At 36.6% G+C, this 15,292-nt stretch overlaps 1 protein-coding gene across 2 annotated transcripts in view; it reads right to left on the bottom strand.

Annotated features, from left to right (window-relative positions):
- Positions 1–15,292, bottom strand: part of ints6l (integrator complex subunit 6 like) — a 44,562-nt gene that overhangs the window by 5,028 nt on the left and 24,242 nt on the right. For both annotated transcript variants that reach the window (XM_087280282.1, NM_200434.2), the window contains 9 exon segments: positions 13,760–13,912; positions 10,332–10,464; positions 7,671–7,765; positions 7,260–7,370; positions 4,614–4,829; positions 4,246–4,372; positions 3,606–3,748; positions 2,545–2,773; positions 31–399 (listed from right to left, as the gene is read on the bottom strand). In XM_087280282.1, coding sequence (XP_087136408.1) covers positions 31–399; positions 2,545–2,773; positions 3,606–3,748; positions 4,246–4,372; positions 4,614–4,829; positions 7,260–7,370; positions 7,671–7,765; positions 10,332–10,464; positions 13,760–13,912 — 1,576 coding nt within the window.

Genomic DNA, 15,292 nt, shown 5'->3' with positions numbered 1-15,292 from the left:
ATGAATTTGTTATTATAATTAGACACTCACTGCGGCCAGGCTTGCGGACCTCTTTGATAACCCGAGTGCGCAGCTCTGCGTTACTCCCCTCCAGGGGAATCATGACAATCGTGCCCTGTGCTGGAGTGTCTCCTTCATTGACTTCCATCTCCCCCTCCTGGCTCGGAGGACTGAGCTCCTCACAGTTTTGCGTGTGGTCAGGGGATCTGTCATCAAGACAATTTTCCAGTGCTAGTATCTCCTCCTCTCCGTCCGGTGCCGCAGCGTCTCCTCTGTCCTCCACAGGTGCGGGTTCTCCTGATTCTCCGTCCACTTCTCCAGGCCAGCAGTCTCCAGCGTCAGTACCTGCCACTCGCTCGCCATTGCTTTCTGTGCCTCCTACACTGTTCCCCTCAGCTCCTGCAAAGGAAATAAATGATGATATAAAGTACTGTTTTATTTTACATTTTAGAATGATTTCTACTAGAGTAATTTAGCTTCTCCATTACATTAATAAATTATAATAGCATGAATAAAATATTTATTACAATTTATATTAAAACAGAAAAGATACTTCAAAATGTGTTACTTTATTTTACAATGTTGTTGTTTAATTAAAGCTGTTACAATGTTAATGTTTAGTAAATGTAGTCTTAGTAATCATAAGAGACTTCAAAAACGAAATGATATCTTACTGTCATTTAAATGGTAGTGCATGCTATGCACACAATGCTACTACACAAGTCAATATATGAAATATTCAACAAAACGCGCTGCAGATTAAACTCCACAATACAATATTCTCAACTGGAAGTGATTGCAGTCCAGACTTAGAGACAAAATAACATGAACTAAAATAGGAAACACCATTATATTTAAGATAAAGGATGCTACAAACAAGCAATTTATAGTGATAATAACCAATAGTGGTTTTATATATCTTCTTAGATTGTTGGGGAAATGAACTCAAGAAAAGATCATTCCTCTAAATCATAGGTCTCAAAAACCATAGCAGCTCTGCACAGTTTTGCTCCAACCCTAACTAAACAAAGCTGATCCAACTAATCAAGGTGTTCAAGACTACTAGACACCACTAGATTAGCTGTGCTTAATTAGGATTGAAGCAAAACTGTGCAGAGCTGCGGCCATTCAGGTTCGAGACCTATGCTCGAAATATTTGGACTATATTAACCTGCATATTTACTAGAATTTACCTGTACTATATAGTGTATTATATAGTATTATATAATTATGACTTAACAATTTAATGTACACTTTTAAATAAATCTGTCATGTATAACGTTATGTAAAAAGTGATGAAAGCTACCATGTAAATTATTATATTTCAAAAATAATATGGAGTACAAACATAGTTGGGGAATTACATTTAGATAGTGATGTAAAAACAATCAATATTAACTAATATTAACAATTAATATCAACCTCTGCATAAACAGATGAGTTTTTGAAGTTTATTGTCATCTTTTCGCTCCAGAAAAAAGACAGCAAGAGCTAAGAGATCCAGCAGGCCCACAACATCATAAGACGTTAATATTAGGTTAGATTTAGGTTGCAATGTTGGGTGGCCACAATTCAATATCTACCCTACAAAGCAAAATTTCTCTGGCCCAAATCTGGCCCACACCATAAGGATTTGTTTGGCCCACATGCTGCAGTGAATTACGGTACATGACTGGAAAAAGTCTGGCTTCCATACAAGAGCCAAACATGGACCATATCTGGGCCAAGTCTCAGCCAAGTTAATAAAACATAACTGGGCCAAAACTGGATCAGATATGTCAGTGTGTCATGACTGCAATCTTTTTTATAAACCCTTGAAGCATTTCACTTTATGAGTGTGCTTTTTCTTGAAGCAACCTGATTAATAGAATTTTTTCTGTACACAAAAATAATTTCAATGTATTTTAAAAGTGGGTCAAGATAGGCCAAACGTACGTGGCCCACAAATACATTTTTAACATCTGTGCCAAATACTACATTTGATATCTGAAGTCTTGAGTCCCACCTGTAAGACGGCGCCACCTCAGCCAAACCTGGGCAATGTTTCGTTCACTTGCTGCATGCCAGCGCCGGACGAATACCTTCTGTGCCAGTTTTATGCCAAATCTGGACCAGAATGCTTTGCTACCTGGGTAGCCAGCATTTAAGGACAATGCTTTTTTTTGTCGAATGACGGCGTCAAATGACATTGGTATTAAGTTGTTTTTAGGTTTCGTTGAGAAAAGTGACCAGTGTCTGTATAACGTTGGGTTCTGACATTGGGTTCTGACATTAACCCGATTTTAATTTCACCAAAAATGCACATCCCCCAATGTTGGGGTACAAATTAACGTTGGAGAATGTGCAACTGTTGAATATTACTGATTATTATTCAGAAAAATAAAAGCCATTGGAAATTAATAGTTTAAGTGGTAGTGTTAACCGGAGCCTGTTCAGTCCCATCATTTTAAATTACATTACACCCCTACTAAGCAGTACACAATATATAAGTATTTAGTACATAGTGAGCTAAGATGAAGTCAACCGTGATTCAGAGTACTTTACCTTTGTGTAGTGGAATGGGCTTAATGATTCCTTGTTGGCCTTGAGTCCCTGTGGGCCCTTTGCCCAATACATGATTGGTTATTATTGGAGGGGTTTGGGGCCGGCGGAGCAGAGGGGACATACTCCTCCTCCTCTTCAGAGCTGTACCCGAGTTTAGATCCCCCGTGTTACCCCTCTTCTTATTTTGAGGACCTGTCACAAATTCATCGGCTTCATCGATCATCATTCCCTGTTGAAGAGTGGAAAAAGGGGGAAAAACAACTTAGTACCTAAGGAACTTTAGTTTTGTGCTTTGATTTTATATCCATATAAAAAAGCTGAAGCCCTAAAAAATGTTAGAAGAAAAAATTTACAAAATCTGATAAATATTTTGCTCATAGCCTGTAAAAAAGCCATAACTAAAATGGTTACAGCTCGAAACACCTCAAAATAGTTACTGGTTTAACATAATTTATGAAATCTAAGATAAAGAGGAATGAATGAATCGTTGTTTACAGACTGAGGAGTAGAATATATTCTTCCACTAAGACCAGATTTATTATTTGTGTACTATTTTGTGTAATATGAGAAACATAAAAGAAAGATAGTTAAAAAAAAAAAACAATGCCTATGTAAAAAATAAATACAAAATTTACATTTAAGATCCAAAAAGTACCATCCTTACAGTATTATATGTATATAGTTCAGGTAATAAAAAAAAGAAGAAAAAAGGGTAGACTGGGTGCAACAATATGGGTTAAAAAGTATGCAACTGAATTGTAGCTGAAAAGCAACAAATCAGTTTTGTTTGTTTTCTTTTTGAGGATTTGCAAAACCATTATTAGTGTATTGTTTTGATCGTTCTTATAAAGTCTTTGACTCATTAATGTAACTTCCATATTTATTTATTTATGAAATTTTTTTGTATTTTATCATGTCATTTATTTCTAGAATTTCTGGATTCCGATGTTTGGTTGTTTTGTGTACCCATTATGGAAAACCCTACATATAATACATCTGTATGTGAATTTGCAAACTGCAACAAAAACTAAATTGGAAAAACAAAATTGAGATAGAAGCACCTTCTTGTCTTGTTTGAATGGGTTGCCGAATGTGTGCAGTCGTTTGGGCTGGTCTGGATCAATCTCACGCAGAGGTGATGGCATCATCTTCAGATACTCCTGATAATTTCCCATCTGTCCCACTGGAATACTGTGCAAAGAGTCTACAACATCATGGGGGGAAATCAATATTAAATAAATATCAAATATCCAGATATGAAAATAAATGTTATGAAAACTCTTGTGGTAAAAATAGTTTCTCTTGTTTTGCTAAATACATGGTCCATTGTCAATGTAAAAAAGCCTGTTTCTTTCTGTTGCTATGCTGAATGCTAAAATGTCACAAAAAACAAAACAAATCAAAAAGCAAAAGTACGGGTTACTTTCTGTTGTGTTATTTAAAAAGTTTACTTGTCATCACATATATCACTGTTTGGCAGTTTTCCACAGGTGAAACCCAGATTCACACCAAGATTAAGGTAGGTCACATGGATTTGTTGCATAGAGCAACAGAAAATGGCTTGGTTTAAAGTGGCCTTGGTGTGACCTTTTTAGACTGACAATTTGCCTAAATTTCATGAAGTCGTATTTGGCAGACTTTAATAAAAATGAAAAATCATTAAACTTGACAAAATGTATTCTGAATCTTTGCTGCAGTTACCATCATCCTGGCCTCTGATGAGCTTTTGCGTTGTCCTCAAAAGGTTGGAACGCATTCGAGTCACTTGATCTAGAAGGTTTCGTCGTGGAATATCATAAGCATTCCTATAGGCCTGGGGCTTCAAATCCTTATAGAGAACATGAAAAAATGATGACACAAGTTACATTTTTGCCCAATGCAAAGAGAAACTGCATATGCTTAAGTCACTGAGACTAATATTAATTAATTCAATCCAATATATTTATTAAGACACACATTCCAAAGTCTGTTATCTTGGCTTAACTACCTTCTGACCCCAAACGTGAAATGAGTTACTGATTTTAAATGGAACATGTAAATGCAATACATCCTCACTCAAATTTCCATACCTTGTTGAGAAGTGCGATCTGGAAACCAGCAAACTCTTTGAAGTTCATGTCGATGAGCCGGAGGGGAACCTCACCCGTGATGCCCTGCAGGAGCTGTTTGAAATCCCGGCGATGTGCCAGAGACAAGGCATTCGAGTGGTTCTTCACCTTGATGCCCGTCTCTGGAGGAGGCTTCTTACCGACAGACACAATCAGACGGTCTGACTCAATCTTTGCCTAGGAGATCAAGTACAGCTTGATTTAAAAAGCAGAATCATTTGGGAATCACATAACAGAGATACAAGTTATTACTGAATGAATATAATGTTTTCATGTTTAATTTTTATTATACATAATACAAAATACAAATTAAGAGCTTAAATGCAAAAACCTCTAATTGCCATATTTAACATATAAATGCATGACATTTTCTTCTAAAATTAGCATTTTTCTCAGACTCTTGTGTGTAGGCTCAGTAACTTTACTTTTAAAGTGACAAACAAGTTATTTTCATGGCCTTTAAAATGAAATAACTAAACATAAAAATAGGAGGCTGAGAAAAATGTGCAGTTTAGGAGAACATTTCAGACGTCATTTAAAGGTTTTTGCACTCTTCAAATGTTAAAGGGCAGCTATTATGACCTTTTTAACAAGATGTAAAATAAGTCTTTGGGGTCTCCAGAATGTGTTTGTTAAGTTTTAGCTCAAAATACCAATCAGATTATTTATTATACCTGGTTGGAAATGTAAATATTTGGGTCAGATTAAAACAGCCTGATTTTGTGCATATGCCCTTTCAAGAGTTCACACTTAGATAATGCTTGACTATTTTGGAAGGTTGGCATGCTGTCCTGGGAGAGAACACTGAGCTCAGAGATAGATGAGCCCAAGGCTCCCGTCTGGTCAATAAGCAATAGGAGGGATACAAGATCAGGTCTTTCTCGATAACTTCCAAAGAATAGACCGCCAACTGCGCCAGTTTGTACGTAATAGGTGCTTGTGACTTTGACTTTTGTTACATGTTTTTAGACTGTAGGAGGAAACCGGAGCACCTGGGGAAAACCCACGCAAACACGGGGAGAACATGCAAACTCCGCACAGAAAGTTTCGTTTGGCTGTCGTTTAGTGTTTGAACCAACAACCCTCTTGCTGTGGGGCAACAGTGCTATCCACTGAGCCACCATGTTGCCAAATCTAAGAATTGAGGAGGAGGAAGAAGAGATGGGTGGGGGGATTTCCAAAACGAAGATGAGGAATAAAGTTTAGGCTGGATATTTATATTAAATTTAGAATGATCCGATTGGCTAGTTAGCGATTAGTGATAGGGATCAGCTGCAGTCAATCCTATCACGTGCTCCTCTGGAAATTAGTTTGTGAAACTTCACTTTAATGCAAATGGGCTCCTCCACCCCATAATCAAAGTAGAGGGGTGTTTAAGCATATTCACTTCAAAAGCATATTAGCATTGCACTCATGTCCAAACAGCTCCCAAAAGTTGATAATTTTGTGTGATGTGCCTTTTAATACGTGTTAACATTAAATAATTATTCTGTGTATTTTGACATATTAGAGGTCAGTGTACAATAAAAACATGCTGTAATTTCTTGGTCTAAAAACAGCTTATATTGAAGCCAACTTGCCAAATCGTTATGCAATACTGAAACTAAACCTCCAGAGAAGATCAACTTCTGCTTCTGTTTAGCTCTGCCTACTGATTCACACATGTAGTGGGTAAATAATGAGAAAGGCAATCGCAGGTCCAAGAACAAAACAAATGATAAAGATGCCCTGAATACAAGACAGTGTAGTGTCAATATGTGAAAAAACACAACCTCCCCATGGATCCCAGCATTAGAAAAAAGTGAATGAAATTTATTTTGAAATAAGTTCGAGACCTAGTGAGTATCATTTGTTAACATAATTTACAGGTTAATTTACAATTTCAACACAGGGTTTTCAGAAAGATTGAAACTAAAATATGCTGCTGTGCCGACTATATAGGACAGGGGTTCTCAAACTCGGTCCTGGAGGTCTGGTGTCCTGCAGATTTTTCTGCATCCTGCAAGGATGTTTCTAGAAAGCCTAGTAAGAGCTTGATTAACCAGCCCAGGTGTGTCTGATTGGTGGGAGCTAAAATCTGCAGGACACCGGACCTCCAGGACCAATATTGAACACCCTCTAATACAGGATCCAACAGTTGCACTACACAATTGTGAGTAACTGCTTCATTACATGTTCGAATACTCCCTGCATCCATCTATGAAGGATATAGGCTGTCAAACATGCATACAGGAGTTCACATCAATAAGCCCAGTCTATTCAACTCTTCATTTATCATTTAAATAGGCATACTGTCATCGCTCATGCCAATCACTATACTAAGCCTTTAATTCCAAGTGTAATAGAAGTAAAAGGAAGTCTAGACTATAACATTAAATTAAGTTATATACTTTTATATAAAAAATTATGATAACATAAATGGACCTCAGAGAACAGTACTTCTTTTTAAAAGCAGTTCATAAAGGGGTCATGCTTTTTAATGTACTGTTCTCTGAGGTCCATTAATGCCATCGTGATTTTTACATAAAAACATTTTAAATTAAATGTAAAGGCATGATATAAGTTAAACTACAACTGAAACTGCAGTTTTCCCTAAATCCCACTCACCTGCTGGCTGAGTTTCTTCAGGTAGGAAATGACACTGTAGCTCAAGCCACAATCCATGTTATCAGAGATGAGATTCGGGGCTCCCATCATCCTTAGCGCCTTCTTGAGAGGCTGTAGTCAGAAAAAAGCACACAAGTGGAGAAGCAGAGACAAAGGAAGTGAAAATGAGGACACGCTTGGCCTGAATTTGTTCTCAGAGCACATACCCTTGACCTCATTACAGCTGTTAACAAATACATCTTATAGAAGGGGTCAGATTACAAGTGACCCTTCAGTGTGCACACAAATTGAACACTGGACCAATTTAGATGGACAAAGAAACTTGGCTTTTTTTTTTGAGGGACACTTCTGTACTCTTTTGGGATGTATGTTTTTTTTTTTTTTATGAAGCAGGAAAAAAGATTGTCCTACCAGTAGATAGTACGGAGGCATGGACTTCAGGTACATTTCAAAGGACTGCCGCCACTTGAGGTTTGGCTTTAGTTTGTGCACTTTAAACAAATCATCTGAAAGGAGAATAAGAGATGGTTAGGCAGGTACTCCATTACTACAGCACTGAAATGCATCCTTTCAGTCATTTTTTCAGAATGAGGAAATGAAACAAGAACAGAACATATAATTTCAGCTGCAATTTACAAAGTGCTTTCATTTGTAACACACATACATGCAACCAATTAAGGATTTAACAGTTAAACTGCAAATGCTTTTCTTACTCAGATTTTTTTTATCTTTTTTTATTTTTGATATCGAATACCAAATATAATTTTCTAGACAAGCAAAAAATACAATTTAGTTGTTTAATCATTCATTCATTTTCTTTTCGGCTTAGTCCCTTTATTAATCCGGGGTCGCCACAGCGGAATGAACTGCCAACTTATCCAGCACGTTTTTTTGTCCTTTCAGCCACATGATCTCTGTGATCTTTTCCCAATCATCTCTGGGAAACAACCATACACACTCATTCACACTCATACACTAAGGACAATTTAGCCTACCCAATTCACATATACCACATGTCTTTGGACTGTGGGGGAAACTGGAGCACGCAGAGGAATTCCACGCGAATGCAGGGAGAACATGCAAACTCCACAAAGAAACGCCAACTGACCCACTACCTACTGCGCCACTGCGTTGCCAATTTTGTTGTAAATTTAATCTTAAATAAAGAAGCATTTTCTAGACAAGTGAAAAACTGTCTTGTTTGTATCTATACTAAAATTAAGTGAGTTTTTTCATTAAAACAAGCAAAATAATCTGCCAATGGGCTAAGCAAAATAATCTCAAAAGGAAAAATACGATTATTTTGCTTAGCCCATTGGCAGATTATTTGACATGTTTTAATGAAAAAAAAACTCACATGATTTTAGTATAAATACAAAGACAGTTTTTTTTTGCTTGTCTAGAAAATGCTTCATCATTTAAGATTTCTTTTTAGACACTTGGATTAGAAACAAGACAAAAAGTACGAAAAGTTTTTTTTGTGTACAGTATGTGTTTCAGAAAAAAATATAATTTTTAGAGCATATTTACACCATTAAAACAAGATAGTTGGTCAAAGTAACACCTTTCTAAATTTAGGAAAACATCATAAGTAGGTTGAAAACTATTATTCTATATAAATGACATTTTGGCTTTTGGCTTTGGCTTTGTATACATTAGTTAATTTACAGTGATCTTTGAAATGTCGTGTATAAAATACAAGGACATTTCATAATCATGGCTTTATACACTATATAAATGTTTCAACATAACCACATGGGTTTTTATATATTTATTTTATTTATTTATTTACAGTAAGTATTTATCACTTTTTTATCTGTAATTCTATAGAGACATTTAAACTAATATTATTTCCACCCCTTCCCTCTAACCAAAATGAAATTAAAGAAAAAAACCTGTACACTGTACACATGAACCTCAATAACCTAACATTATGAACAATAGTCCTCAGGTATTTATACAATGTATTTAATTACATTTGCTTTGCAATTGAAAATCCCTAAGGTTTAGCTTGACAGTCTGTAGAGGCACTCACATGCTCAGAAAAGACCATTCTAAAGGGGCCCCACGTTTTAGAAAAGTACTAGTTTTGCCATTTATTGTAAACCTGTTTTTTTTTCCAAACCGATGAAACTCACTACATCTCGCAACCAGTTGTCAAAACGTAGTTGAAATCTTTGATTCCATAATAAAAGAATAAACCGTCTTGACAACAGTGTCAAAAACACCCGCTTCAAATGTTATCACTGGATTGAATGGACGTCATCAGTGGTTATCAGCTGATAGATATGGGCCAGTAGATGCCTTCTGTGCCTACTGGTAGGCTCTGAAGGCTGTTATCATCCATCTACATGGTTAATCAGCTATACTAATAGAGAAGACTCCAGATCCGGATCTGTTTTTATGTAACTGTGATAGTTGGGTTTATTGATGTGTTTTTAATGGGAAATTTAATAAATAATACAAATGTTTCTTGTTACCTTCCAGCCGCAGCCGTATGTGATCTATAACTGATTAACCATGTGGATGAATGATAACAGCCATCTAAGCCTAAAAGTAGGCACATAAGGCCCATACTGGCCCATATCTATCAGCTGATAACGCCCATTCAATGGAGTGATAACATTCCAATCGGCTGGTCAAAAATGCAAAGACGTTTGCAGTACAACTCCATAACCCTGCTATATTCGAAGAAAGTACAAAAAGTGCATTTAGAGGACACAGTTTTGATTTGCATTTTTGACACAGATGAGAAATGCTTGAGGTATGATAGCCAGAAAAAAGTGATTTATGGACAAAGTCAAAATATATGTATTTAGTCTGCAGGGGCAGCGTAATAAATTACAGCAATCCCATATATAGGGTCCAAGTCTTGGGGTATTTTTGCCAACCTGAGTATTTAATAGTTTTGATTTATATTTTTTTATTTACAACTAATTTTCCTTTTTTCGTTACCAGGAAAGTGCCCCTGGGCATGCAATATCCTAGACATAGTGTTGCATGAATGAGTTAATTTACAGATAAATATTGTGAACATGCAAACAGAAAATATCTATGAGGAAACACACGCACCGAGGAGTGGCAACAGGACAGGATAGTTGTAAGGCATGACGAAGAGGTTGACGCAGGTGAGTGTCGTGCTGGCCTTCAGGTAGCCGAACGGGTGGGCAACATCACTGTGTTTGCCACTGCAGTTCACAAACACCTGGGAAAAGAGGGAGAGGAGTTTACATTAGTTTTTCCCGAGAGCTCACATGAAACGGTTTCTCAGAGACAAAAACCCATTCATCAACAGCTCATTAGGAGAAAGGGCTCCTCGGAGACTGGTGTGCTATAAATGCCTCTAAATGTGCTTAAAATGGATAAGCTCTTTGTTATTTATCTACCATTGAGATTCTTTCCATTAAATGCTGCCTAGTGAGATACAATAATCATGCAACATCGTAACCATGGTGAAAGAACAAATACAAAGGTTCAGTTACTGGTACATTTAGTTGGAGCTAAATGTGCGGTGCCAGTGGGAACAACATATCAGAAGAATGGACTTGCAAAAAACATTTCCAGGTATTGACGAAGGGATTTATTGCATGTGTTTATTTATATACAAGCAGCAGCAGCAATAAAATGAAGTATGATAAAGCTAAACAGTTACTCTGATTAGTGCAAGCTCTTTCCAGAAACTAAATACTCTAGGTAATGGCTCTTGAGAGACCAGTATTCATCATTTCAGAACTACAGCCTAAACTTACCTAAATTCATATTTGAAGGACTATAAGCACTCAAATGTTCTAATTAACTGTACACCGAAATAAACGAATAATTGAATTTACTACATTTTTCAAGGTAAGTGCTTAAAAACAGTTTATATGGGCTGAATTTAAACAAACAAATCAAGTTTAGTTACATTGAACTTAATTTGTTTGTTTAAATTCAGCCTGCATTAGTTTTTTGCAACCACTTAAAACAAATGAGTAAATCCAATTAATCATTTTTTTTCAGTGTACATACAAAAAAATCTGATGTATAAATCTTTAGTGTTTGTATTGATTTTCTGCTCATAAGTCTATAGGGGCTTTTGAGCCAGAGAGTTAAAGGACTATGCGACGTAGCCACAAAGAGAATAAAGACTCCGGAAGTTCCCCTGAAGACTGAAGAATGACATACCTTGTTGCATTTGCAGCTTTACTAGGAACTAGGCTGAGATTTATCAACAATGACATTCAACAAAATACAGTTGAGGATAAAGAACACTGTGAAAATGCTTATTCTGTGAAAGTCCCTTCCCATCAAACAATTTTTGTGTTTAATAGACGTCTAAACATAGTCATCTTGGCTAAAACAAGGTTAAACTTGGGCTGGCAGTGAAAATGACATCTAAGAACTGCCCAAAACTAGACTAGTCGTCAAATAGACAGATTAGACAAACTTTACATGTGTAGTCATTTATTTCTGTTTGTTTGTCTAATTAACTAGTCTAATTTTGGCCTATTCTTAGACGTCTATTAGATTTTCAATGACAGCCCAAATTTAGTCTTGTTTTAGCCAAGACGGCTATGTTTTGACGTCTATTAGACATCTTTTAGAAACAAAAAATGCTTGCTGGGTTATAATAGAATACAAAACTAGAAGGCAAAATTTCAACAGTAACGCCCCACTCACACGGGGCTTTAGCGTCAACGCTTGACTGAAGGCATGTCTGAAGTTGGGGCTGATGCGATCGTCATGGCAGCGTAAGCCAATGAAATTCAGTCAGCTATAGGCCACTGTCTAGCTGGTGTATTTGCATACAGCTATCTGATTGGCTGACGCTTCCGTTGGCGCTTGAAAAGTTGAGCTAGTCCCAACTTCTGCAGCGAGCAACGTCTCTTAAGTGGCGCCGACGGATTCACAATGCAGTTCGGCAATGCCTGGCATCACCCATTCAAAGTGAATGGAAAGCGTTGACGCTGATGCCCTGTGTGAATGGGGTATGACAACACCAGTAGCATCACCAGTTGTTTAAATTTGGACTCACGTTAGTGTGAAAAACAAAATGTTTTTAGTTTATGATACAAATGATTTCGAATCCACACTTGTTCAACCACTTTCATTTTTTGGAAGAACCTGCTGTTCTGGCAATCTGTTAATCCAATTTACACAGTTAAACCAGATCATCATATTGATTATGCTTTAAACTATGTCATACATTTTTTTTTAAAGCTGATTAGTGTTAACAAACTTTTTTTGAGTAACTTACTAATTGTAGGAATAGCTCACCAAAAGATGTTTGCAGTACAACTCGATAACCCTAGTTAGTTTTGAATAACTAACTAATTTATAGAATAACTTGCAGAGGGATTAGGGCATAGGGATGAGCCATATGTTGACGTGTTTTGAAATGCATGACCTGAACAGAACAGAACCATTATGTTTGCTGTCTTCTGAGGGGTTCGCCCTGAAGGCATTCAAAAAGGAAGATCACCATGTGGCTAAAAAGTATTCATATGAAATTTAAAACAATGTTAAAAGCTTTTAATTAGTTTTGCTTATCTTCAGAAAAGTGGTTTAGAAATTGTAATTCCAGCCTGATCTCACAAGGCAATGTAACTATTTTATGTTTTGTCAGTTTAGTGGCTAGTTTCTACGAACTCGTGTTAAGTCGAATTAAAATGTACGATTTTTAAGTGTGGCACCAGACTCCAACCCTAAACACATCTGTTATTAGGGGGAATGAAAAAAATTGTATTAAATTGTACAAATGCGATCATACAAATTCATACAAATTACCCAAATCAAAAAGTAAAGAATAGTATTTAGATAGCGTCAGTAATTCTTTGTCTTGCTAAGAAAACGATATTGACGATGCCATAAGTGAGTGTCTGATCTGATCTGATCTCTCTAATTGTGACTGATCATCTTCAGACCATGGCAAAAACAACAAAACAACAAAAACAAAAGTAGGTACCACATTGCCAAATAAAAGATTTCATTTGCAGAGTCAATTAATAAGATACTATAATCCCAAACTGAATCAAAGGCTGTATTTCTCAAGACATTTGCCACTGTCACTTCACTCTCACATCTCCATACCAGTTTAGTGTCAGTGCAACCTATCTGTCAAACTTAATAAGCAATTATGTCATAAGTAATTACATATGTGGGATTTTAACCATTCAGCTCAAAATCATTTCCAAATGTTTGTTAAAGTCCTTGCTTAAAGAAATCCTAAACTTTAAAACAGCAAGGGAAAGCTACAAAACAAAATCTCATTCCAACTACTGCTTAACCAGTTGCTAAATGGAGGACTTTCACAACCATCACTGTTAAGCGGTAAGCAATAGCGACTTTACATTGCGGTAAATAGAGAATAACTAAACACCCACTGCTTCTTTCCACTCTTTTAACACTATGATATCTATCAGCATGAAACTCGGCTGTAGGCAAGCGGCAGTCTGGGGGCTGTGAAAGACGGCATGCTAAATACAGATCAAATTAAATAGTTGTGTGAAAAGGTGTCCCACCTGCCAGCACATGTGCGGAGATTTCCTTTCTAAGATGTACTGGGTGAGCGGGGACGGCTCCAGCTCATATTTGTCAAAAGGCAGCTTGTCGATAACCATCGGCTCACAGTCAACACAGGAAAACCGCACCACAGGATGGGCAGAACGAGGAGGCTACAGAGAGAAAGAAAGAAAGAAGAAAAAACAGGCATTAATCTCTGCAATACATTCTCTCTATTACAAGATATGACCAATTCATCTGTAATCACAACACCAGTGGGTAATGACCCATGCGTTTTAGGCACATGACAACACAAGCTGTTCATTGCCTGAGCAGATAATCTCACAACCGTCTGACTGAACACTAAATAAACCCAAGCAACTGATTCATTTGAGGGTATTTTAGTAAATGAAAACTACACTTGTTTAAACTGCTTATTAAAAACGAGATTTAGGTACATCTTAAATGTTTTATGTTCAATCCACTTAAATTTAAGTTAACTTAACCGATTAGTATTGGGACAACATTAATGACGGAATCCTGCAACTTTTACAGTGTAAAACCGAGACAAAAACTAAAACTATTGGTCAAAATCATTTTATTTAACTGAAATAAAAATGTTCAAAATAAATTAAATAAATTAAACTAATTGAAACTAACAGAAGTCACTCAAAAACAACCTGAAATAAAATAATAATTAGAAAAAAATGCATTATTGTTTACAGAATAAACAAGCACTAATTATTCTGTGGTGAAAAACTGACCAGCAGCTGTTTAGCAAAACATCTGTGTAACTTAGGATGCAGTCCTTTATTCAACAAAGAATGGTCAGGAAGGCAATGGTCAACACAGGAGCAAAGCAGGAGCATGCAGGTTATCCAAAAGAGTACTCGGGGTCACAAGCAAAGAGATCAATTCAGGCGGCAAACAACATAAAACAATTAGCAAGACGAGGGTCAGAAAACAGGGCATGGCAAGACAATGGAACACTTTGAAATGTTACAGGGTATGAACCAAACAAGACTCAGCAATCACACTCTGTGAGTGTGTGTGCTATTTATATGGTCCATATAATAAGTCTTAAGTCATAAGTCTTGAGTAGCTCTTAGGTGTGTGTATGTGTAATCAACGGAGAACCGGGACAGGTTTATGTGTGTGGTGCCTTAGGGGAGTTGCAATTCATATGGTGGCAGAATTGTAATCTAAATGAGAGTGAATGTTGTCTCTATGAGGGTTAGATCGTGGTCATGACAATCTTTAGATGAGTTTTTACAACCAAACATATAAGTTAAGAAAATTATGCATTTATAACTTATATACACAAAAAGTTATATATACGCAAAGGAAACATATAACAATCTTTTCAATGGGCATGTAAAATATTTATTCTGACAAACAAAACTAGGCATGTTTTTTTTTGTTCTGCAGGTTGCAATGTCCCGAATTTTGCTTGCCAATCATAAGCCAATTGTAATGGATTATTTTGGTTCAATTTGGAATTTCCCCAACCAGAGCAGAGCCCGGGGGACCAGAGTGCTCCGACTTGCCCCCCT

Source organism: Danio rerio, chromosome 14 (assembly GCF_052040795.2).
Source record: "Danio rerio strain M-AB ecotype USA chromosome 14, GRCz13ab, whole genome shotgun sequence".
NCBI lineage: Eukaryota > Metazoa > Chordata > Actinopteri > Cypriniformes > Danionidae > Danio > Danio rerio.
The sequence above is the reverse complement of the archived record's forward strand: the minus strand, read 5'-3'. Positions and strand labels throughout refer to the sequence as shown.